The sequence below is a fragment of the Macaca mulatta genome, chromosome X, assembly GCF_049350105.2.
Source record: "Macaca mulatta isolate MMU2019108-1 chromosome X, T2T-MMU8v2.0, whole genome shotgun sequence".
Taxonomy (NCBI): domain Eukaryota; kingdom Metazoa; phylum Chordata; class Mammalia; order Primates; family Cercopithecidae; genus Macaca; species Macaca mulatta.
This window is the reverse complement of record NC_133426.1, coordinates 141552337-141579344: the sequence shown is the minus strand read 5'-3', so window position 1 is coordinate 141579344 and position 27008 is coordinate 141552337. Positions and strand designations below refer to the sequence as shown.

The following is a 27008-nucleotide window of genomic DNA, read 5'->3' as shown; positions in this document are numbered from 1 at the left end:
TGTTCCTACTCCCACCCACAGCATCACATTACCACTTCTGGCTGAGTGTTGATTCTTTTAAATAGGTAGTGGAGGTACTCCAAAGGTTCATAGGTATAGGTCATGGTGTTCTTCTTTTCCACTTGTGGGGACTCATAAGAAACGGGTTTTATCCTGGATAGGTGTACTCAGCTAGTGATGTCCTGAAGTTTACCAGCAGTGTGTTGTCGGGTCCAGCCCTACAAGGCCTGTGGGTTTTTCTCCTCATGTGCAGAGACGAGGGATCATAGAAATAAAGACACAAGACAAAGAGATAGAAGAAAAGACAGTTGGGCCCGGGGGACCACTACCACCAAGATGCAGAGACCGGTAGTGGCCCCGAATGCCTGGCTGCGCTGTTATTTATTGGATACAAGGCAAGGGGGCAGGGTAAGGAGTGTGAGCCATCTCCAATGATAGGTAAGGTCACACAAGTCACCTGTCCACTGGACAGGGTGCCCTTCCCTGTTTGGTAGCCGAGGCAGAGAGAGAGAGAATGGAGACAGCTAACATCATTATTTCTTCTATGCATTTCAAATACTTTAGTACTTTCACTAATTCTGCTACTGCTACCTAGAAGGTGGACCCAGGTGTACGGGGTGGAACATGAAAGCGGACCAGGAACGTGACCACTGAAGCACAGCATCACAGGGAGACTGTTAGGCCTCCGGATGGCTTGACTGATAACAGGCCTTCCACAAGAGGTGGTGGAGCAGAGTCTTTTCTAATACCCCCGGGGGAAGGGAGACTCCGTTTCCTGGTCTGCTAAGTAACTAACGGGTGCCTTCCCAGGTACTGGCGCTACCACTAGATAAAGGAGCCCTCTAGTGGCCCTGTCCAGGTGTGACAGAGGGCTCACACTCTTGTCTTCTGGTCACTTCTCACCATATCCCTTCAACTCCTATCTCTATATGGCCTGGTTTTTCCTAGGTTGTAATTGTAGAAGAAAGATTATTACAATATTGGAATAAAGAGTAATGCTACAAACTAATGATTAATAATATTCATATATAATCATATCTATAATCTATTTCCAGTATAACTATTCTTATTCTATATATTTTCTTTATTATACTGGAACAGCTTGTGCCCTCAGTCTCTTGCCTTGGCACCTGGGTGGCTTGCCACCCACAGTGGGTGTATTAGGCCATTCTTGCATTGCTATGGGGACAAATATCCAAACTATATCAATAAGGGTACTTAACACCTGATAAGGACCCTTCCATTTGGGTTGTCATTGATCCACGGGGGATCCTTCTTTCCAAGATTTTAGTCAGATTAAGTCTCTTCATTGAATGAGGGAGTTAATTATTTCCCTTGTGGGAGGAGGCAACACTTCATTTCCATATTCTTGAAGGGCCTTTTGAACCTGGCCTAAGTTGATAATACAGGTGAGCATTCTATGTGTCTCTTCATCAAATAGGAGGTCTGAAGGAAAAAAACAAAAAAGCCTCCCATAGGTCATTTCAAATGGACTAAATTTTAAGGTTCCCTTTGGAGCCATCCTTATGTACAAAGGGGCTATGGTAGGAGAGAAGCCCAGGCCTCTGAGGTCTGCCGACAGAGTTTTGCTAATATCCTTTTTAAAACATGGTTGACTTTTTTCTACCTTACCTAAAGATTGAAGCCACCAGGAGGAGTGAAGATGATAGATAATGCCTAAGGCTGAGGAAACATGCTCAGTCACCTTAGCTGTAAAGGAAGGTCAGTTATCACTTTGCAAACTTTTTGGTAATGCAAACATGGGGATGCTTTCTTTAAGAATTTGGACACTTCCAATGCTTTTTCTGTCTTTGTAGGGAAAGCTTCTGTCCACCCAGTGAAAGTGTCCATAAATAGTAGAAGATATTTTAGTCCCTGTAAGGTGGTATCTGGGTGAAATCTATTTGTAGTCGTCCCTCGGGTATGTTCCTTGGTGTTGTACAGGTTTGAGTAGGGACTGGGGTATGGGGTGGTTTCCTGGGTCATTATGAGCACACAGTTCACAGGCCTTGGTGACCCTTTTTATAGTCTGGAATAGTCCCTTTCCCAAGAATATTAGGGAAACGAATTTGAATACAGAATCCCATCCTAAATGTGAGGAATCATGGAAATGCTTAATTATTTTCCATTGCTCGGCCTCAGGGAGAGTTTATTGATTTCTAGCAATCACTCTGAGGGATCCTTTTGTAAGTCTTTCTGTTCTGCCCCATTTAATTTCCTAAGCTGTATAATATGGCACTGCTGACATGGGCGGGGCATCAGGTATTAGTGCAGCAGCCAGCAGTACTGATCTTCCTTTAGCGGCAGCCATGACTGCTCTATCCACCAGGGCATTTCCTCTGATAATAGAGATGTCTCCCTTTTGGTGTCCCCAGCAGTGAATAACTGCTATCGCCTTTGGGAGTTGGACAGCATCTAAAAGTTCCAAGATCTCAGAGTGATGTTGTATGGGGGAATCCCATGGCTGTTAACAGTCCCCTTTTCTTCCATATGGCTTGTGAGTATGGAGTACCGGGAACCTGTATTTGCATCAGTAAATATACTGATTCTTAAGTCTTTTCCCAGTTGGAGGGCCCTAATTAGAGCATTTAATTCCCCTTTTTGAGCAGAAGTCTGGGGAGGAAGAGCTTTGGCCTCAATGACTTATTGCTGACTAACCACAGCATAACTTGCCTTTTTAATCCCTCATGAATAAAGCTACTTCCATCTCTAAACCACTCAACATTGGGGTCAGGCAGGGGTTCATCTTTAAGGTCAGGCCTGCTAGAGGAGCTCTGTTCCATGGTTTCCACACAGGAGTGAATGAGTTGGGAATTGGGATGTGAAGTCCAGCAACAGGGTAGCAGGATTTAAAACAACAGACTTTAAAGGTAACATCTGGGGTGTCAAATAGAAGAACCTGACATTTAAGTAATTGAACCACTGTTAGACATTAGTGTCCTTTTGCCTCTAGGATCCCCTGTATTTGATTGGGGCAGGTCATTACATCTAATTGTTGTCCCAAGGTAAACTTACTGACTTTTACCAATAGAATGGTGACTGCCACAGCTCAGAAGCATCCTGGCCACCCAGCCACCACTTGGTCTAACTGTTTAGAAAAGTAAGCCACTGGTCTAGGGCTATTCCTGAGACTCTGAGTTAGAACACCCAAAGCTATCCCTTGTTTTTCAGCCACATATAGGGTGAAAGGTTTTTCTAAGTTTGGGAGTCACAAAGCAGGGATTGTTCCCAGTTTTTCTTTTAGGGTTAAGAATGCCTATTGGCAGGTTCCATCCCAATTCAAAAGCTCATGATCACTCCCTTTCAGAGCTTCATAGAGTGGTTTTGCTATGAGCCCAAACCTGGGACTCCAAATCCAGAAGAATCTGGCCATTCCCAGAAAGATTCTTAATTGTTTCTTAGTCTGAGGGGACCGGAGTGCCAAGATGGTCTCTTTTTACTCCTGGGCTGGGGTGTTTGCCCCAGGAGTTAACACATACCCCAAATATTTAATCTTTTGTGCAGAAATTTGGGCTTTGTTGTAGGAATACTCAATAACCTCATCTTCCCTAAAAATTAAGAATCTGGATTGTGTTCCTGTCACAATCTTCCCTGGTTGGCCTAGAAATTAATAGATCATCCATATATTGCAAAAGAGACCCATTATTTAACCAGAGTTCCCTTAATTCTTTTGCCATGTATTGACAAAGAAATGGGGACTGTCCCTAAAACCTTGAGGAAGAACAGTCCTTGTAAGATGAGATGCAGCATGAATGTCTGGATCAGTCCATTCAAAAGCAAAGATATACTGGGAGCCCACGTGTAAAGGTATACAAAAGAAAGCATCCTTCAAGTCTAATACCATGATCTATTAGCATCTTCAGGGACTTGGGTCCATATTGTGCATGAATTAGGAACTATTCAGTGGACTGGGACTATTGCCTCATTAACTGCCCTCAGATTCTGAACAAATCTGTATTCCCCATTCAGTTTCTTCACAACCAAAATGGAGGTGTTACATAGGGACTGACAGGACTGTAGTAATCCATACTTTAGGAACTTCCGTATTAGGGGGTTGAATGCCCCTCTGATCCTCAGATCTCAAGGTACGTTGTTTTTTGTATGGATACTTAACATTGGGTTTCAAAATAATCTGGACTGGGAGTACATTAACATCTCTACCAAGAACTTCCATGTCCCAAACAGAGGGGTCTACTTGAGAAGTAAGATGTAGTGAAATAGAGGTCTTTTATTTATCTGTGTTAAGGCATGTACTTGGAGCTAGGAGAAGTGTCTCTTCCTGGCCTGTTGCCTTCTCAAAAGGCTCTCCAAATTGAGCTGTGGCCTGTAGCTGGGGAAGTAAGTCTCTTCCCAGTAAAGGAATAGGGCACTCAAGCATAAGCAAAAAGCTATGGGAAAACACATGGTTCCCCACAGTGCAACTGAGGGGATGGGTGAATCACCTAACTTTTGGTTGGCCATCAATCTACATTATGGTACAAGAATGGGAAAACAATGGCCCTGAGAAATAGGTTAAAACTGAGAAGTCTGCTCCCATGTCCACCAAGAACTCATTATTTTTACCTGCCACATCAAGAGTTACCTGAGGCTCCTCTGTGGAGATAGTAAGGTGTCCAGTGGAAACCACAAGAGATCTCAGGCCCTGTCAGTCCTCTGTTCTCTCAGCCATTACAGGTCTGGGTGGCTCAGACTCCCTTTCAAGACTGGGGCAGTCCTTCCTTCAGTGTTCCTCTTGCTTACAGGCACGTTGATTTTGGCCCAGGGGCCAAGAAGTCAGAGGCTTTCATCTGGACATCCCAACCACGACTCTTGCAACACTTTCTTGGCATTGGTAACCCTAAGGCAGTAGGGGGCTTAAGGCAGCCATGAATAATAGCACTTTTTGGCTATTATTTTTAGTTTTCACCTCTTTCTCCACCTTGTCCCTATTATTGTAAATTTCAAAGGCCATATTTAAAAGTTGGCTCGCGGGGATTTTAGGTCTTATTGCTGCCTTATGTAAATTCGTCCTAATGTCAGAGACAGATTGAGCAATAAAATACATGCCCAGGAGAGCTCACCTTTCCGGAGAGTCAGGGTCTGCATTAGCATATTTCCTGAGGGCCTCCACTAAGTGGCCTTGAAATAGAGTGGCATTTTCATATTTTCCTTGAGTTACTTCTCTAACCTTGTCATAACTAACTGGTTTAACCACATACTTTTCATACCTTCTATTAAACAAGTTAGAATGTGATTTCTGTGTTTGAGATCTTGGGAACCCCTCTGGGAATCCCATTGAGGGTGCAAATAAGGAGCTGCATCTCCCCCCACATTATAAATGGCATGGCCTTGGATATTATTGGCCACTCCATCTGAAAATTCATGTGTAATACTTAGAATCCTTTGTTTCTCCTCTATGGTACAGCAAGTGGATAATAATATGCGCAAGTTATGCCAAGTTATTTCAGAGGACATGGTAAATGTATCAAATTCTTTTATAAACTTCCATGGATCCTCCAAAAACCAGCCAAATTTCTCCTTGCACAAAGCCAAATTCGATATAGTAAATGGCACATATACTCTGATTGTTCCCCCATCTCCATCAGCTACCTCCCACAATGGACACAGGTTCATTTTTAGGGGCCGATACGGGGCCCCACTCCTGGTGGTACTGGTTGGGCTTACTTTCTCAGGCAACAGGGGTATATGACAGGGCTAGCTGGATAAGGGGGAGGGGTGCCTGACGACTTTGGGGTGGATTCCTGTGCTGGAGAACTGGCAGAATTCCCCTCAGAACTGCAGGACTGAGGAGGCTCCAAGGGGGGCATGGACCTTCCAGTGGGAGCAGTTAGGAGGGGGTCACGCATGATACCTGGCACAGCTTCTCGGTGCCTGGAAGTAACATGAGTCCGATGCATTCTATAGCTATCCCTTAGGTCAGGATTCTGGTAGAGGGCATATAAAAGCCTGCACATAAGGAACGTCTCCCCATTTTCCTTCTTTTTTACAGAATAAGTCTAATTGTAAAATAGTATTATATTTTAACATAAAGAACCATTTTTAGACCAAATTTCCTGGTCTCCCAATTTGTATTGGACCCAAATGGTGTTGCAATAAAAAATGAGTTCCTTTTCTCTTTAAAATTTCTAATTTGAATGTGCACCAATTGCCTACAAGACACCCTACTGTTGAGTCTTCCAGGATGCTCACCATTGTTCCCATTGTCCAGTAAGAATCTGTACAGGAGGTTTCCAAGTTTGCCTAAGTTTAGTGAGAGCCTTACTTTCCCTTTCAAATTCTCGCGTCCTGCAGAGAAGGTGTTAGTATAGGTAGCAAAGCATTACAAAAGTGGATCATGAGATATGAGTGAGCAGTAGAATGATGGGTCTGAATTCCAAAGAGAGTGAAGAAAGTGTTTCAGTTTGGGCAAAGATGGATTAAAAAAAGATAGAAAGTGATTGTGGAAGGGAGGAAGAGTACGGGCAAACAGTGTGGCTCAAAGGGAGACCTCAGAGACCTTCAGCTACTGGATAATCCAGCCAGCAGTAGAGACACCAAAGAAAGTGTTAAGGCGGCCACTTGTCCACTGCTGTGGGTACTCATCTGTTAGGTCAGGGGTCTGGGAACACCTGGTCTCTTCAACCAAGAGTCCAAGATGCACTTGAGCTAGGTAATTTATTGGACAGAAAGGAAGACAGAACACAGGGAGAGGCCCACAACTGGCTGTTATGGAAAATGATAATTTCCAACTTCAGTGCAGAAAAAAACAAGACTGTATTAGTCCATTCTCACACTGCTATAAAGAACCACCTGAGACTGGGTAATTTATAAAGAAAAGTGGTTTAATTGACTCGCAGTTCCTTAGGCTGTACAGGAAGGATGACTGGGGGGCCTCAGGAAGCTTATAATCATGGCACAAGGTGAAAGGGAAGCAAGCATGTCTTAACATGGCAGAGTATGAGACAGAGAGAGAGAAAGGGGGAAGTGCCACACACTTTCAAACAACCAGATCTCATGAGAACTCACTCACTATCATGAGAACAGCAAGGGGGGAAATCTGCCTCCATGATCCAATCACCTCCTCCAACGTCCCTCCCCCGACATTAGAAATTACAATTCAGCATAAGATTCGGATGGGGACACAGACCAAAACCTTATCAAAGACCAAGGTTCTCCAAGGGGAAGGGGCTATAACCCACAATCCTAGAGGGAATGCCAATGTCAAAAACCCCAGAGCATCCGGGGGTAGACAACAACCCAATGCAAACAAACCCAATGCACCCAAGTAATAGCCATTGAGGATCCCCTCACCAAATGCCCCAAATAAAATAGCATTAGAGGAGAAAGGATCAAGAGAAGGGTGACAAGAATGTAGGTGGTCAGGCATGCTTCTCTCCCGGGCACCCAAATGATGGGGGACTTTGAATTGACCACCTAAACAGAGGCCTTATTTCTTGGTTTATCTGATATTGAAGGAGGGGCAGCGAGGACACTCACCCATCCTCACGTGCCTAAATGGTGCTGACCAGTCTCCAATGTGGGACCTGGGTGAAGTTCTTCCCAGGTTCCACCAGCTTGGGCAGGTTTGGCTGTTACGGAGGTCCAGCTGACACACCAATGACCTGCCAGCCAAGACAGTTGGTCCCACACAAGATGGCAGCACTACGCAGCCACTGGCCCATCCACACAGCTCTGCTGCCTCCACCTGTCAGGAAAGATGATGGCTCTGAAAAGAGCCTTAGACTAGTGTTACAGCTCTTCAGCATTAGCAGCTCTTTAGCATTATCACCTCTGTGTTACAGTTCTTGCAGCTTCAATCACAGATTGTCTCGCTGTCTCTTGCCATTTGCCATCTCGTCACCTCTCACTGGCTTGCCACCTCGCTGCCATCTCTCTCCAGTCGCTGCCTCTCTGCATCTTGCTGTCTAGCTACCTCTGCAATTGCCACCATCTTCCCTAGCCCCACATCAGGCACCAGATGATGCAGGGCAGGTTATTGGCTTCATTCAGGAAAGATTTCAAGAGCAAATCAGCAATGGAAGAAAGCAGCTTTATTGAAGTGACAGTGTTACAGCCCAGAGGCTGCCCCTTGTGAAGCAGGGCAAGCCCATAGGCTGTGCACCAAGAGTGGCAGTATATGGGCTGTTGTCTAGCTTTATACTCACTTTTAATTACATGCAAATTTAGGGCAGGTTATTCAGAAATCTCTAAAAACTGATGGTAACTTCCAGGTGTTGCCATGGCATTTCTAAACTGTCATGGCACTGGTGGGAGTGTCTTATGCTGATGGGCAGTGAGAGCAACTAGAGATTGCTTACAGCATCACTTGCTGGCTCTGGCCAGTTTCCTGTCTGGTCTGGGACAGTTGTCCCCAACCTTTTTGGCACCAGGGACTGGTTTCCTGGAAGACAATTTTTCCAAGGATGGGAGTTGGGGGAGGATGGTTTCAGGATGAAACTGTTCCACCTCAGATCATCAGGCATTAGTTAGATTCTCATAAGGAGCACACAACCTAGATCCCTCACATGCACAATTCACAACAGGATTCACACTCTTATGAGAATCTAATGTCACCACTGATCTGACAGGAGGCAGAGCTCAGGTGGTAACGCTTGCTCACCTGCCACTCACCTCCTGCTGTGCGGCTTGGTTTCTAATAGATTGGTAGCAGTCCATGGCCCAGGGCTTGGGGACCCCGGTCTAGGAAATAAGTCCTGCCAACCTCCTACCTCACAATTGTATCATGAATTATGTTGATAGATTTTTTAAATGCTAAACCAAACTTGCTCTCATGGAATAAACCCAACTTGATTGTCTTATATGTAGCTGGAATTGGCTTGGTAATATTTTGCTTAGGATGTTTGCATTTATATTCCTAAGTAAGATAGTTTCATAATTTATATTTATCATACTCTCCCTGTCACATTTTGCATTTAAAGTCTTGCTGACCCTAACAATGAGTTGGGAGGTATTCTCTGCTTTTTATCCTCTTTGTGTTCGAGTGATGCTTGTTTCATCCCTAAATGTTTTCTTAACTTATTAATTTATTATTATTGTATCCATCCCCTCAAGTACTGATACTCTGAGTTAAAAACAATCCAATTACAATCTTTAAGTTATTTAAAAATATATCATGAAGTTATTATTTACTATAGTCACCCTGCTGTGCTATCAAATACTAGGTCTTATTAATTATTTCTGGGGTTTCTTGTGTTTTTTTTTTTTTTTAACTCATTAACAATCCTCACCTCTTCCATACCTTCCCACTACCATTCTCAACCTCTGGTAACCACCCTGCTACTTTCTATGTCCATGAGTTCAACTGTTTTGATTTTTAGATCCCATAAACAAGTGAGAACATAAGATGTTTGTCTTTCTGTGCTTGGCTTATTTTACTTAACATAATGATTCCCAGTTCCACCCATGTTGTTGCAGATCACTGAATCTCATTTTCTTTTATGGCTGAATAATACTCCATTGTGTATATGTACCTTTTTTTTTTTTTTTTTTGATATGGAGTCTCACTGGTGTCGCCCAGGCTGGAGTGCAGTGGCGCAATCTCGGTTCACTGCAACCTCCACCTCCCAGGTTCAAGCGATTCTCATGCCTCAGCCTCCGGAGTAGCTGGGATTATAGGCGTGAGCCACCACGCCCAGCTATTTTTGTATTTTTAGTAGAGAAGGGATTTCACCATGTTGGCCAGGTTGGTCTCGAACTCCTGACCTCAGGTGATCCACCCGTCTCGGCCTCCCGAAGTGCTAGGATTACAGGCATGAGCCACTGTGCCCGGTCTGATATGTTTAAAGAACAAACAATGCCAAAAAACTTCTACCCATTTAACGAATCCAATCCTGCTTATCTGAAGGGGTGGCCTGCTCCTCCACACCTGTGGGTATATCTCGTCAGGTGGGACGAGAGACTGAGAAAAGAAATAAGACACAGAGACAAAGTATAGAGAAACAACAGTGGGCCCAGGAGACCGGCACTCAGCATACCAAGGACCTGCACCGGCACTGGTCTCTGAGTTCCCTCAGTTTTTATTATTATTTTCACTGTCTCAACAAGAGGAATGCGGTAGGAGAGCAGGGTGATAACAGGGAGAACGTCAGCAGGAAAACATACGAGCAAAGGAATCTGTGTCACAATTAAGTTCAAGGGGAGGTACTATGCCTGGATGTGCACGTAGGCCAGATTTATGTTTCTCTCCACCCAAACATCTCAGTGGAGTAAAGAATAACAAAGCAGCATTGCTGCCAACATGTCTCGCCTCCCACCACAGGGCGGTTTTTCTCCTATCTCAGAATTGAACAAATGTTCAATCGGGTTTTATACTGAGACATTCAGTTCCCAGGGGCAGGCAGGAGACAGTGGCCTTCCTCTATCTCAACTGCAAGAGGCTTTCCTCTATTACTAATCCTCCTCAGCACAGACCCTTCACAGGTGTCGGGCTGGGGGACGGTCAGGACTTTCTCATCCCAGGAGGTCATATTTCAGACTATCACATGGGGAGAAACCTTGGACAATACACGGCTTTCCAGGGCAGAGGTCCCTGCGGCTTTCCACAGTGCATTGTGCCCCTGGTTTACCGAGACTAGACAATGGCGATGACTTTTACCAAGCATACTGCCTGTAAACATTGTGTTAACAAGGCACATCCTGCACAGCCCTAGATCCCTTAAACCTTAATTTCATACAACACATGTTTTTGTGAGCTCAAGGTTGTGGCAAAGAGGTTAGGGCAAAGTGGTTGGGGCAAAGTGGTTAGGGCAAAGTTACAGATTAACAGCATCTCAGGGCAAAGCAATTGTTCAGGGTACAGGTCAAAATGGAGTTTCTTATGTCTTCCCTTTCTACATAGACACAGTAACAGTCTGATCTCTCCTTTCCTTACATGCCTCAGCCTCCTGAGTGGCTCGGATTACAGGCGTGAGCCACCACACCCAGTTATTTTTGTATTTTTAGTAGAGAAGGGATTTCACCATATTGGCCAGGTTGGTCTCGAATGCCTGACCTCAGGTGATTCACCCGTCTCGGCCTCCCGAAGTGCTAGGATTACAGGCATGAGCCACGGTGCCCGGCCTGATATGTTTAAAGAACAAACAATGCCGGAAAACTTCTACCCAATTAACGAATTTAATTCTGCTTATCAAAATAATAAAGTTCCATTCTTTTCCAAACTTGCTAATAGTTATCATGAATGGTAGCTGAGTTTTATCAAATGCTTTTTTTTTCTAGATTTTAAGAAATCATTATATGAATGATTCCCCCATTTTCTAATTAAAATTGTGGATTATATTGATTTTTTTATTCTATAGTACTGGAATAAACCAAACTTGTTTATGAAATATTATGATTTTTACATATTGCAAGATTCAATATGTTGTTTCAGATTGTTACATCTGTGTTTATAAGTGAGATCAGCCTGTGATTTTCCTGACTCATAATGTCCATGGCAGGTTCTCATGCCAAGTTTTGCCAGCCTTATGAAATCAGTTCTATAGCGTTCTCTTCGGTTCTATTCTCTGGGACAGGCATGGAAGTTTTGCGTACATTCCTTTTAACAAAACTTAAGCACATAGACCCAGGAGGATTCACAGAGGACTAGAAATGTGCTACCTGACTGGGTAGCCACTTCATAACATCAGATGCTTGGTGCTGCTACACACAGCGAATTTTAACTTTGGCATAGTTGTAATCATCTTATACCATTTTGGACTCTGCTTTTTACGTTAATTATTTTGCTAATTTCTTTAGTTTTCATAATTATTTTAATGACTGCATATATATTGTATTAATAAATACTAATGTGTAGGGGATTCCTTCATTGGATATTTAGGGTTTTGTTTTTTTTTTATTTTGAGGATTATAGATTTTCTTGCTATGGATATCTCTATGCCTCAATAATATTTTCTTCTGTTAATTATTTTCTTTTCAATTCTCAAGTGTTGGATTAATGAATGTCTTGGTCAGCTCGGACTGCCATAACAGATTAGGTGGCTTAAATCAGGGGCCCACAATCCCCGGGCTGCACACTGGTACCAGTCCGTGGCCTGTTGGGAACCAGGCTGCACAGAAAGAGCCAGCATTAATGCCTGAGCTCTGCCTCCTGTCAGATCAGTGGGAAGCATTAGATTCTCACAGTGAACTGCGAAAGTTCCCCTGTCCCCCTCTCAGGGGAGGCAATGGGGGTGTGGCTCGCTTCTTCAGTGTCCCACTGCTCAAACCTCTAGGGGAGCATACAGACGGGCAGGCTGTGGGGGTCCAACCCCACGGCAGCATCTAGGGGTGAATGTTTACAGCTCCTGAAGCCCCAGTGGGCATGTGTTACAGGGTACTCTTTTAATTTAGCCATCCATAGGTGGCTTCTGTTAGCTCAATTAGACCCCCTTCCTTATCACAAGGACAGAAGGATTTTTGTATCCCTGGGTTTCTTGTATTGGTGTACTGGAAGAATTGGATCACATATGGACTTGGAGAATGAGTGCAAGGTTTTATTGAGTAGCTCTCAGCAGATTGGGGAGCCCGATAGGAGATGGTTTTCCCCTGGAGGCAGGCCACTCCATGGCCCAACTCTTCTCCAACCACTCCAGTCAAATTCCACGTCATTCCACCAGTCCATGGCCTGCTAGCCTGCCAGTGCCTGTTGATGTGCTCTTCCACCAGTGTGCTCTCAACAACCAGCCGCATGTGTCTTCTTTTGCCAATGTGTTCTTCACAACGTCCAGCCACTTGTGTCTGCCCACTAGGTCTTGGGTTTTTATAGGCCCAGGATGGGGGCGTGGCGGGCCAGGGTGGTCTTAGAAAATGCAACATTTGGGCGTGAAAGCAGGAGTGCCTGTCCTTACCTAGGTCCATGGGGGTGGAGCCCTGGCCAGGGACCCACCTTTCTCTACCCAGCACTTCCCTTCACCACTCCCGTATCATTTAAAGGGACCACACTCTTCCCTTCCCAGCACTCCTGTATCAATAGGAGCGGGAACCCTATTGTGAACTGCACATGTGAAGGATCTATGTTACATGCTTTTTATGAGAATCTAATGCCTGATAATCTAAGGTGGAACAGTTTCCTCCTGAAATCCCCCACCCCACCCCCATTCATGGAAAAATTGTCTTCCATGAAATCAATCCCTGGTGCCAAAAAGGTTAGGGACCACTATCTTAAACAACATAAATCTATATATTTTTTTCACAGTTCTGTAGGCTGGAAGTCTGAGATGCTAGCATGGTCAGGTTCTTATGAAGGCTCTCCTTCTGGCTTGCATATGACCCTCTTTTCATTGTGTCCTCACATGCTGGAGACATAGAGCAAGCTCTCTGGTGTTTATTCTTATAAGGACATTAATCCCATCATGAGGGCCTACCTCACACCATCATCTTACCCTTATTACTTCTTAAAGGGCCTATCACCAAATGCCATCACATTGGATGTTAGGGCTTCAACATACTAATTTTGGGGGACACAATTTAGTCCATAGCAGTGAGTCAAAGTGACTCTTACATATTGCTAGTCTGATTTTTAAATGGTGTTTCAATTCACAAGACCATCATCAGAGTGTGGAAATTCTAGCCTCACTTTAGCCTTCCCAAGCAATGAATTTTAACAACCAACTTTACTGTACAAAGGAAAAAACATAATCTCTTTCCGCAGCTAACTCTATAGTAATTACTCTAAAATCTCTTCAGATTAAGTTGTTGTCAAGAAGAGATGGCCAAAGCCCCTTTCTACCTTCAGTATGTCATTACAAATTTTGAAGAGGCAAAATAATTTTGTTGTTGGTGCAGCCAGGGTAAACTGAGGAAAAAAAACAACCAAAAATCTCACTAGATTCCAACAACAGAATTTTGGTTTTTGCTCATACAGCATGCCCACTGTGGGTCATGTAAGATTCTACTCCACATCATCTCCACTCCAGGGTCCAAGCTGACAGAGAAGCCTGTTTGAGATATTAGCAGTCACCAGGAATGAAGGAAAAAAGACACAGTGACCCATCTGATATATTTCAAAGCTTCTACCCTGAAGTGACACATAACATTTCTGCCCATGTATCATTGTCAAAGCAAGTCACATGGCCATGCAATGCATTCAACATGCATTCAACAGGACAAGTATGTGGACAGGGAGTGCTACCTAGCAAGGAACACTGCAGGGTAGCAACCAGACTATTTAGCAAACAATAATACAATCTACCACAGTTTTTTTTTTTAATCTCAGTATATTATACAAGAGTAACATTATCAGAGACAATGTTCAAAATGGCCTATTTAAATTTAGCAGAGGCACGACTGCAGTGGTGAGGCCATGAATCCACCCAGAATACCCCTGACTACATATCTGGCTGGATGCATGTACTCTTATATGCAATGCTATATATAATGTGTCCTTCAGGAAGGGGAACATCACACACCGGGACCTGTCGTGGGGTGGGGGGAGGGGGGAGAGATAGCATTAGGAGATATACCTAATGTAAATGAGGAGTTAATGGGTGCAGCACACCAACATGGCACATGTATACATATGTAACAAACCTGCACGTTGTGCACATGTACCCTAGAACTTAAAGCATAATTTTTAAAAATTAAAAATAAATAAATAAATATAATGTGTCCTTAAGGAGTCAGTGCTGATATGGGACCAGCCAAGCAGAAGAAATAAGTGTTGCCTGAATTACAGTGGGGTATACTGGTTTACCGCCACAGTTGTAATGTATTTATATTGTATCAACTAAGCATTAATGGAACAACACTTTTCAGAACAGCTTTCTCTGAATACTACTGCCTTAATCAGGCCTGCCAGATATTTTGCATGTGAAAGGTTATGGTGTCACCAGGCACTGTTGCAATTCACACAGGTGAAGGCAAATTTGTTGTGTCACCTTGTTGGTATGGGGCAATAGCTGGATCTGTAGTTCATTTAGCCCTGCTGGGTCTCCTTCAGCTTCTTCAACTCCTGGGGCAGTTATGTGAAGTTCCTGGTATAAATCTACAACTCCTTCATCTCCTCACATAAAGAAAATTAACATCTTTATGATGTTGAGTCATCCCATCCCAGATCTAGGGATAGCCTTTCATTTTTTGAGTATTCTTTTGTTTTCCTCCTCAGCAATAAAAAAACGTTTTATGTGGCAATTTATAATTTTTAATGTTTATTTCTAAATCCCTACTTATTTTGAATTACTTTTCAATTTTCGTCTTTAACCAAATTTTACACATATATATGTGTGTGTGTGTGTGTGTGTGTGTGTGTGTGTGTGTATATATATATATATATATATATATATAATTTTTTTTTTTTTTTGAGACGGAGTCTCACTCTGTTGCCCAGGCTGGACTGCAGTGGTGCGATCTCCACTCACTGCAAGCTCCGCCTCCCGGGTTCTCGCCATTCTCCCGCCTCAGCCTCGTGAGTAGCTGGGACTACGACAGGCGCCCACCACCACGCCGGCTAATTTTTGTATTTTTAGTAGAGACGGGGTTTCACAGTGTTAGCCAGGATGGTCTCGATCTCCTGACCTCGTGATCCGCCAACTCGGCCTCCCAAAGCCAAATTATATGTTTTAATAGGTTATTTTCTGCATATGTGAAATCTAGTGATGAATTACTATTAATTTTGTACTCAGCCACACAACTAAATTAGGATACAAAGTGTAATGCTTAATTTTCCCTCTCCCTTTCCAATTCGTGAAACTTTGTTATTTCTTTCCTTTATTCTTAAGTATTAACACGTATAATGTCGTTTGGAAAGCATCCAACCATTCTCAGTTTCCTCTTTCAACTTCTCTTTTGATAATCAACTGATTGTCCTTCTTTTGGTGTCTTAATATAGCAAATTAAGAGATTTCTTAATATTTAACTCACCTTTCATTAACTGCTCATGGCACATTACACTTTGAATATGCCACTCTGGATTATATTTGCTAATATTTGGGATTTTCCCATTAATGTTGCAAAGCAACCACATCTGCGGCCAGGGAGCAAATAATCTGGCTGAGACATATACGGAGAAGCAAAAAAAATGTGTTCACAGAACTCTACTCAAGTGGCGTCCAGAGCCCAGGGTTCTGAATGCAATGTCCAAGGACTAATGAGTGAGGGGTCAGGAGGGGTGCGGCAGGAGGCCGCATCAAAATCCACAACAGGGATCTTCTGCTCTCCAGAAGCAACAGGCTCAGCCTCCCCGCACACCGACTGCTGTCCTGAGAGCCCCACTGGCGCGCCTCGCATAATCTCCGCCCCACTCCTCTGAGGCTACACCGCCTCCTCGACAGCATTATCCCCAACCCCGACCTTCCGGCATTGGCCTTCTGCGCCCCGTGACGCACCGGCACACTAGTGACCACAAGGCTTTGTGGGCGGAGCTCGCGCAAGCGCCTGGGCCCTCCCCATGGCTCCGCCCACGGCCCGCCCTGGCCGGGGCCCCCTCCCTCGACATGCACTTCCGGCGACGCCTTCTAGCTGACCCCCAAGCAGCCCAGCGAAACTCAGCGGAGCGCGCGCAGCGCGATGGACGGTCGGGTGCAACTGATGAAGGCCCTCCTGGCCCGGCCCCTCCGGCCCGCGGCGCGTCGCTGGAGGAATCCGATTCCCTTTCCCGAGACGTTTGATGGCGATACCGACCGGCTCCCGGAGTTCATCGTGCAGACGGGCTCCTACATGTTCGTGGACGAGAACACGTTCTCCAACGACGCCCTGAAGGTGACGTTCCTCATCACCCGCCTCACGGGGCCCGCCCTGCAGTGGGTGATCCCCTACATCAAGAAGGAGAGCCCCCTACTCAGTGATTACCGGGGCTTCCTGGCCGAGATGAAGCGGGTCTTTGGATGGGAGGAGGACGAGGACTTCTAGGCCGGGAGACCCTTGGGCCTAGGGGCGGGTGCTCTGGGGAGGGTCCGCTGTGCCAGTGGCCACCGCCAGGGTCTCCACAGGCGCCCTCCCTCCGCGCCTCTCTCCCTCTCGAGTGTCCCCTGCGCTCCTGTCCCCTCCCGCTCCTGTCCCCTCCCGCGTAGTGCTTGCCTTTGTTCCAGGAATAGCGTTCCAGGCTCCTGCTGCCGCCCCTGGGCCTCACTCTGGAGCTGGCTGCCTCCACCCTCTCGTGCCAGCCCAGCCCCTCCCATGCACATTTGGACGCCGTCCTGCGCTCCAGCTGCACAAAGCTGGGCTCCTGTTACACACTGGACAGCCCACACACAGCCGTGGCTGTCAACCCCCCTCCACTCCTCCAGACTGCCAGCCGAGTACATCATTCTGCCCACAAACCTACGCTACCACTGCCGTCGCCGTCCACCGCATCTCATCAACAGACTGCCGCTCCTAGTGATCTGGACTCACCTCAGAGGTATCTGAGCTGGACACAGCCCCTGGACAGTGATCCAGACAGCTGGCCGCCCCCCAAGGAGCCTGTCACCTTCAGCAAGACCCATTTCCTCCCCATCCCCAGAGACCTCTTGTGTTCCTGCCACATAGCTGCCAGGGCTTAGGTGTGCCTGGCAACCAAATGGAATCTCTCATTTTCTCCTGTGGACCAGTTAGTTTTGCCTAGAATCCTGTTTTCTTCTGAATTTGCAGCTGTCTCTCTGATGTGTGCCTTTTGTTCAACACAGTAAGTCCTGCTCCCTGCCCTGCTCTAATACACTACCTGTACAAGGTCTTTTCCTCATTTTTAATAAATGTCAGACACTATTAAATAGAAATGGAGTCTCAATGAATATGGCACCTTTCCCTCCCTGGTTCTGTAAATAGGGTCCCTATCTTGTTCAAACGCTATGTGCCCTGCCATGCTATGACTGAAGTTGACTCTTGCATTATAAAAACAAAAGATTGGGCCGGGCGCGGTGGCTCAAGCCTGTAATCCCAGCACTTTGGGAGGCCGAGACGGGTGGATCACGAGGTCAGCAGATCAAGACCATCCTGGCTAACACAGTGAAACCCCGTCTCTACTAAAAAATACAAAAAAAACTAGCCGGGCGAGGTAGCGGGCGCCTGTAGTCCCAGCTACACGGGAGGCTGAGGCAGGAGAATGGCGTAAACCCGGGAGGCGGAGCTCGCAGTGAGCCAAGATCCAGCCACTGCACTCCAGCCTGGGCGACAGAGCAAGACTCCGTCTCAAAAAAAAAAAAAAAAAAAAAAAAAAAAAAAAAAACAAAAGATTGAGTCCTGTGGAGTGTCCTAGGGATGGAGATCTTACAGGCAACCATCTAATGCCAAATGATGACCCTTCTAAACCAGGCAGTTTCATGCCACTTTTGAGGTAGACATTGATCTGATTTGGCCAAGGCAATGTGAAAAACTGTGGAAAAACTTTTGTAAAAGGTTTCCTTATTTTCAAAAAATGGCTACAAAACACAAATCTCAAATTGCTCCATACCATAAATCCCATACATTTGTTTGTGAACACCTGTCAAAGTTTTATTTAACCAGAGATTCATTAATGAAACATCAGAATTGCAGAGGTGTTCTATGAAAGCATTTATATTTATAAAACCTTGAATATGGAGGTAATGAGGAAAGGGATGCAGAGCTGTGATTATTAATTTAGGTACATACCTGGTTGATGACCTGCGAGACGATACAATTATAACTTTCTCTAATGAGCAGAATAAAAGTTAATATTCATTACTGTTTCTCTGTAGGCTAATCTCTTAAATCTATAGTGCTACAAACAGCCTCTGTTCCATCAACTATTTGATGTTCAAATTTGTTGGTGAAATTTATTCCAGTAGAATCCAATAGCACAGCACTCTGGTATTAAAAGATCACGCATCCAACTCTGTCCCTTATTTCCAATTTGTGTGAATTTCCAGAACATGTAAAGAGGTGGGAATAGGCTGAGCTTAGTGTGTAGCTAGATTTGCTTGATGTGTGGGTGGAAAATGAAAACAGACTGTGATTGTACCACAAAAAGGACTGGTCCTTATACTTTTCTGTCCTCTGCCTTGGGGAGATGAGACTCTTTGTCTTTCAACTTTAACTTAAATTGGTGATTAATCACCCTTAGCCTTTCATTGTCTCTCTGCAATTCAATAGCCTCCAGTAACAACCATATATGATCGCATAATCTTTATAATTACTACTTCCTCTGAACATTTCAAATTCTTGAGATACTGCACCTGTCAGTAAATTTCCTTCCATTGATATCCTATCTCAGTTCACCACGGGTGGAAGTTTTGACAGTTGCACCACTACCACATAGCAGGTTATCAGTACTTCCTTTACCAACAGTGATGTAGTTCCCATTACTAGCCACCTGGCAGGTAATCAAGCTGCAAAATCCAATTTTATAATCTGCCTCATGACCACCACTAACACCAAATATTAAACTTTAAGCTCCCTCAGAAACAGACTCTCATGAACAACACTTGTAATGGAGTGATAGAAGTAGGATCCAGCAGAGGGAGAATTTATGAAGAAACATACTTTTACAACAGATGCCTCACCTGATCCCACAGGGATATCTAAAGTTGGCACAGCCATTCAGAAATGTTCTAAATGGAGGCTGGACACAGTGGCTCACACCTGTAATCTCAGCACTTTGGGAGGCCGGGGCAGGAGGATTGCTTGAGGCTGGGAGTTGGAGACCAGCCTGGGCAACACAGTGAGACCCTGTCTCTACAAAAAAATTTAAAAATTAGCCAGGTGTGTTAGTGCACACCTGTAGTCCCAGCTACTCAGGAGGCTGAGGTGGGAGGATCGCTTGAGCCCGGGAATTGGAGACTGCAGTGAGCTATGATCACGTCACTGCACTCTATCCTAGGCGACAGAGAAGACCTTATCTAAAAAAAAGAAAAGAAAAGAAAAAAAAGAAGAAAAAATTGTCTGAATTGAGGAGAGGCCACATGGACTAGTTTTTCGATGTGGTGTTACCTGGAGGAGGTGGTGTACTCTTTTTTTTTTTTTTAATTCACCATTTAAAAGGAATAAGATAGACCTATGCTAGCTACTTTGGAGAGATTTTTGCAAGGTTTTGTTCAGTAAGAAACACAATATGCAGAAAATTGCATAATGTGGCCCATTTTTTTGTTAAACAGATGTTAACCCCAAAGGCCTACATATGAATACACACACACAGTCACACACATATACAATAAGCTAAGTATGAAGAAAAATATAGACATATATACACTAGCGTGTTAGCGCAGGCCACAAGACGTGAGGAAAGGTTGATGCCAGAGATGGAGTAGGGCCTTAGAGAGGGGGATGCACACAACAAAATGAAAGAAAAAAAGGCTGCTCTAAAACGCAGGGAGATTAAATGTATGGCATTGAAAACTGAAAAAATCTATAAAAATTTGTGAGGAGTATATAGTATCAGTCAGGGTCCCAAAAAGAAACAGAAGGTATATACAAATGGGGTGATTGAGGAGAATTAAAAGAACAAACTATATACAGATGTATGGGTAGGTTTCAGATAAATTATGATAGATTGGATAACTGTTCCACAAATATTCACTCCTCACTTTCCCACACCCCTATGGTGGATGTAATTCCCTGCTCCACTGGCTCTAAGCTTGGCCGTCATTTGTTATTGTCAATGGAATATGAGCAGACATGACGTAAATAGAGGATTTAAATATGCTTGAGTGGTTTTGCTTGTTTTCTTGCCTTCCTATGATTGCCATGAGAAGAGCATGCCTCCGGTTGTTGCTGATCCCTCAGCTTGGGCCATACAGTGATTCACATGGAACAGATCTAAACACAATCTGAATCCCAGAGCCAAGCCCACCCTAACTGTATCCTGGAGAAGAATAGCCCCAGATGGCCCATAGCACATGAGCAAAGAGAACAAATGATTGTTAATTAATTTGGAGGAGACTTCTTCTACAGCATTATTGTAGCAATAGCTGACTAATACTGAAACCAACAATGGATTTTGAATTATCCTGGGGCTAGAAACAGTAGTGAGCTGTTGCCTCCCACCAAGGCATAAAAGAGTAAGGGCTGGGAGGGGTTACTGGAACACAGAGAGCTCTAGCTATAGAAGATAATCCCTGGAAAGCACCTGTGGCCTTTGATAGAGGAACTCAGCCACAGCCACCTCTTAATCTGTTAGAGATGGAGCTCTCCCATTGACCAAACTCAACCAGAAGCCAGAGAGCAAGGGAATGGTTTATGCAGTCCATAAAGGTCAGCCTCTGAGAACAGAGCTGTCCCTGTTCCAGGATAGAGGAGAGTGGAAAGTGAATCTGGAAGAGCAAATGGAAGGTATCCAAGAGATATGTGAACAATCAATTCTGAGTGAGAAACATTTGAAAAGATGCATAATTGCAATAGTAATCAGAGAGATTTTAGATAGAACAAAAACAGGTATCATTTCAAAAGCATTACATTGCCAAAAGTAGACCGGGTGCGGTAGCTTATGCCTGTAATCCTAGCACTTTCGGAGGCCAAGGCGGGTGGATCACCTAAGGTCAGGAGTTCAAGACCAGCCTGGCCAACATGGTGAAACCCCACCTCTACTAAAAATACAAAAATTAGCCAGGCATGCTGGCGTGTGACTGTAATCCCAGCTACTCAGGAGGCTGAGACAGGAGAATCGCTTGAACCCAGGAGGCGGAGGTTGCAGTGAGCCGAGATCACGGCACTGCACTTCAGCCTGGGCGACAGAGCGAGACTCCATCTCAAAAAAAAAAAAAAAAGAGAGTAAAAATGACCATATTAAGTGTTGAGGGGATATGGAGAAATGAGAATTCTTATATACTGCTTATAACAGTGTAGAATAGTACAACAAAATTAGAGATGAATGTGGCAGCACCTTGTAAAGTTTAAGACAAACATACCCTACAACGAAGCAATTCCAACAAGGATGTTGACTATAGCATTTTTTTAAATGTATATATGATTAGTACCTCTGCTAAGCTGCATAGTACCTTTATCTAAATTAATAAAAGGTACCTCCTCTTGGGGAAAGCAGCCTCATGAATGCAGAGTTTGTTAAGCTGTTAGTAATTTTGTGCTTCAAAAAAAAAAGCGAACTGTATTAAGTGTGTACGCAGCCCCACTGGTTGACGTGGCGGACTAGGTAGGGGCTAGATTGTAGCCTCAGTCACTCATTTGGTAAGAGGCACTTCTGAAGTGAGCAACCTACAGATCATAAGCAGCAGCCCTGTTTGCAGGAGCCAAAATTTGAAGCAACATAAGTGTCACCAGTAGGAGTTGGTGTTAATATAAAATTATTAATATTGTCAAGCAGAAAGTTGCCATACAGCAATTCTACTCCTAGGTATATATCCAAGAGAACTGAAAATATATGTCCTCACAAAAGCTTGTACATTATTCATAATAACCAAAAATGAGAAACAACCCAAAAACTCCGGAAACTGATGAATAGATAAAATATAGTATATCCATACAATGGAATATTATTCAACCTTAAAAAGGAATGAATGCTACATACATGCTACAACATGGATGTACCTTGAAAACATAATGCTAAATAAAAGAAACCAGTCACAAAATACCACATATTGTATGACTCCATTTATATGAAACTTCCAGAATACACGAATATATAGATGTGGAAAACCATTTAGAGGTTGCCTGGGGTTTGAGGAAGAAGAAAACAGGGAGACATGGGGTATTTTCTTGGGGTGATGGAAATGTTGCGAAATTAGATAATGGTAATGGTTGGACAACTCTGCAAATATACTAAAAACCACTGACTTGTATATTTTAAAAGGGTACATATTAGAGTAAGTGAATCGTATCTCAATAAATCTGTTATTAAAAATTAATTGTATTTCTATTTAATAACAACAAAGTAGGGGAAATAAAATTTAACAAAATAATACCATTTATGGTAGTGTTATAAAGTATCAAATATCTAGAAATAAATCTATAAAATAGCTGCAATACCTCAACACTAGTAACTACAAAACATTACTGAGATGAATTAAACAACTAAATAAATGGAAGGATATAAGATGTTAATGAATTGGAAAATTCAAAATTGTTATGGTATATATTCTCCCTAAATTTATTTTTAGATTCAATGCAACCCCAATAAAAATCAAGCAGATTTTAGAAGAAAACAAGTAGAGTATATCTTCATGATATTGTGTTAGACAAAGATTTCTTCCACAAGAGACATTGGTAAATGACTCTAACATTTATATGGAAAGGCAAAGGATCTAGAATAGCCAAGGTAATATTTAAGAAGTACAAGTTAGATGACTTACATTGCCAGATATTAAGACTTACTATAAAGGAACATAAATTAAGGTGTATAGTATTGGTGCAAGGATAGACAGAAAAATGCAACACAATAAACAGTCCAGAAAGAAATTCACACATATATGGTGACCTAATTTATAACAAAGGCACAATTGCAATTCACTGGGGGGAAAGAATAGTCTTTGCAATAAGTGCTATTGGATCAATTAGATACCTATATTGAAAAATGAACATTGGTCCCTACCTCTCAGCATACATAAAAATTAATTCAGTATGGATCATAGACTTAAATTTGAAAGCTAAAACATGATATTAGAGGAACATATAGGAGACTATCATATTAAGTTTGGCAGAGATGTATTAAACAGGACACAAAAAAACACTAATAATGTTTGCCCTCCCAGATAAAATGTTTATTAAGACACTCAGCATACAATTAACCCTGCTTCCTGACAGCATCCAATCCAGAGCAAAGCTTCACTTCCTTAAACTCTCTTGAAAATCACCTAACATACGCCCAAACACTTCAAACATTTTCTAACACCTTTTTGCTGAGATTCCCAACAATTCTCCACGGTATGTTCTCCTTCATTGCAATGAATAATAAACTCAATATTTGTTCAATGACGAGATATTCCTAGTGGCCTTTGCCTGGAAGATATGAACATCAAGAATATAGGAAGTCCTAGCAAGAGCAATCGGGCAAAACAAAGAAATAAAAGGCATCCAAAAAGGAAGAGAGGAAGTCAAACTATTTGTTTGTAGACACTATGATTTTATACCTAGAAAATCCCAAAGTATCTGTCCAAAAGCTCCTGGATCTGATGAACAACTTCAGCAAAGTTTCAGGATACAAAACCAGTATACAGAAATCTGTAGCATTTCTGTACACAAACAACATCCAAGCTGAGAGTCAAATAAAGAATGAAATCTTATTCACAATAGCCACAAAAAAATAAAATACCTAGGAATACAGCTAACCAGGGAGGTGAAAAATCTCTACAACAAGAATTACAAAATGCCACTGAAAGGAATCAGAGATGACACAAATGGAAAAACATTCTATGCTCATGTACAGAAAAAAAAAATCAACATTGTTAAAATAGCCATACTGCCCAAAGCAATTTAAAGATTCAGTGCTATTCCTATCAAACTATCAATGACATTTTTCACAGAACTAGAAAAATCTATTTTAAAATTTATACGGAACCACAAAAGAGCCAGAATAGCCAAAGCAATCCTAAGCAAAAATGACAAAACTGCTGGAGGCATCACATTACCTGACTTCATACTATTCTACAAGGCTACGGTAACCAAAACAGCATGGTACTGGTACAAAAACAGACACATGGACCAATGTAACAGAATACAGAGCCCAGATGTAAAACCACACAACTACAACCATCTAATCTTCATCAAAGTTGACAAAAACAAGCAATGAGGAAAGGAATCCCTATTCAATAAATGGTGCAGGGATAACCGGCTAGCATATGCGTTAAGACTGAAACTGGAGTGCAGTGGCACAATCACGGCTCACTGCAACCTGGACTTCCCAGGCTCAGGTGATTCTCTCACGTCAGCCTCTTGAGTAACTGGTACTACAAGTGCATACCACCATGCCCTGCTAATTTTTTGTAATTTTTTTTTTTTTAGAGATATGGTCTCACTATGTTGTCCAGGCTGGGCTGGAACTCCTGTGCTCAAGTGATCCTCTGGCCTCAGCCTCCCAAAGTGCTGAGATTACAGGTGTCAGCCACTTCACTCAGCCTAGAAATGCAAATTTAGCACAATGAGATATCGCCACAGACTTATCAACTTAAACCTCAATAAATAAGAGTGAACACTTGAAACACACAACATAGATGAATCTCACAGACATACAGCATAAATTCTGTATAATTTCATTTACAAGCAGTTCAAAAAGAGGTAAAGTTTATCTTTGGTGATAAAGGTCAGAAGAATGTTTATAATTAAGAGGCTCCTACCTGAGAGGCGGCATGAGAGTCTTTTTGAATGTTGGAAATGTTCTATACATTGATCTGAGTGGTGTTATATTGATGTATACATATGTAAATGTTCATCAAGTTATACACTCAAGATTTTTATCCTTTGCTGGATGTAACTCATATCTCAGTTTTTTTTAATATCAGAAAAGGAAAAAGGACTGTATATTTAGATAAGCAGTAGAAAAGCTACAGAACACCAATACAAAGAGATTTTTCAAACAACCAAAGAGGAAACACAAAATTAGGCTGACAAATAATTTTTCAACAGCAAAAATGGAAGCTAGAAGACTAGAGAATAACGCTGTTTCCATCAATTCTGTTCAAATTTGCCACGTTTTAATATCTCTTACATCAAGGTGTTTCTTACAATCAATCAAAATTATGAATTGTTGTTGGCCAAGGGGCTGCTGTGACATAGTAGTTACTGCCTGCTCATATGCAAACATTAAAAGCACCTGTATCAAAACTTGCCGAACTGATGATGATGGATTAAGGGGAAAAATTTAGGACAAAAGAGTGAAATTGTCATTTAAGAACTATTGCATCACTAAGGTTTTGGTGGCACATAATACAATATTATATAGAAAAAAAGAGATATCAATGGTTCCACAAACCAAAGAGACTCAACAAGAATAATTTTAAAAGAATGAGGATAAAATAACTTTTCAGCAAATGAAAGACATCACATTTTCCCTAATAGACCATTATTAAAGGAGTATCTATAGGATATACTTTAGAAGAAGGAAAATGTAGTATTATAAATGTCTGGAATGCTGGCAAAGAAAATGGCAAATACATGGCTAAATCTAAACAAACAACAGTATAAATGTCTAATTTGAAGATGAAAAAACAGCTAAAATAATGAGAAGAAGGACATTTACCCTGGGAGGCAATTATTTGTAATTAAAACATTCTAAGTTCCTTATATTAATTCATTGCTTTTTTCTACTCGTTAAGAAGTTATACACTCTATTTACATTATTTTAGTGATCACTCCAAAAAGTTAATATGCATAGTTAACATATAAATTTAGTCAATACAAAGTAATTAAAGCAACACACTTGACAAAATGTTAGACTGATGGTACCAAATACTAGTGAGGAAATGGGACCACATACATTGAGGGCAAGAGTGTAAAGTAAAAGAAATATTTTGGAAAACGACTTGGCTGTGCCTTTAGATTGGGTTCCCCATAAGCTGGCTCTGACTGAGGATTCATCTGAAAGTGATGTATTAGGAAGTGGTCCAAGTAAAAATATAGTGACTAGGGAGTGGGACCATGCAACAGGGAGAGGAAGAAGGCCAAACAATATTTTGATATCAACCAAGGTACCATTAAGGATCACTGTGGCACAATCCAATAGGGGGACACTGGAGACAATACAGGTCACAAATCAGAGTTGTCTCAAACAGGAGCAACAGAGCTGCAGTATTTATAACTATATATCTACTAATTATTAGCTAAAGTCTACTCTCTGGCGGACTTTAATTCTCAGATACTGGCTCTTCATGCTTGGAGACAAAAGGAGGTTGGTTCTGCAGTCCTGTGACAAAGAGCCACAGATTCTGGCTATTGGGAGAAAAAGCAAAAGCAGAGCAAAGGTGGATTAAAATGGCCAAGAATACCAAGGGGATAAGAATAGAATATTAATAGTGTCTGTTTTAGTGGGTATTAGTCTTAACACCACGAAAAATAATGATAGCTAGATCCTTCTCCCTCAGCCTTCCTTGCAATTATCTGAACTAAGGGCTTAAATATACCCACTTAAAAGTACACTCAACATTTTACCATCAAGTATGACGTTAGCTATAGGTTTTTGTAGATGCTCCTTATCAGACAAGAATTCTCTTCCAATCCCA

The 27008-nt window shown here is 42.6% G+C and overlaps 1 protein-coding gene, 2 long non-coding RNA genes and 1 pseudogene across 4 annotated transcripts in view; 1 reads left to right on the top strand and 3 right to left on the bottom strand.

Moving 5' to 3' along the window:
- LOC144338726 (uncharacterized) overlaps window positions 1–27008 on the bottom strand; it is a 48307-nt gene that overhangs the window by 20614 nt on the left and 685 nt on the right. The gene's annotated exons all lie outside the window — the stretch shown is intronic.
- Window positions 2219–10728, bottom strand: LOC144338790 (uncharacterized; annotated as a pseudogene).
- Window positions 16411–17670, top strand: FAM127C (family with sequence similarity 127, member C). Of its 2 annotated transcripts, XM_077987872.1 has the most exons (2): window positions 16411–16671; window positions 17207–17666. In XM_077987872.1, exons 1-2 carry the CDS (start codon window positions 16480–16482, stop codon window positions 17288–17290), a joined length of 276 nt encoding a protein of 91 aa, XP_077843998.1. In that variant the 5' UTR covers window positions 16411–16479; the 3' UTR covers window positions 17291–17666.
- On the bottom strand, window positions 18356–26718 carry LOC144338727 (uncharacterized). The gene is made up of 2 exons (XR_013413053.1): window positions 24905–26718; window positions 18356–19495 (listed from the first exon to the last, which is right to left on the bottom strand). It is a non-coding gene; the product is annotated as an uncharacterized LOC144338727 (long non-coding RNA).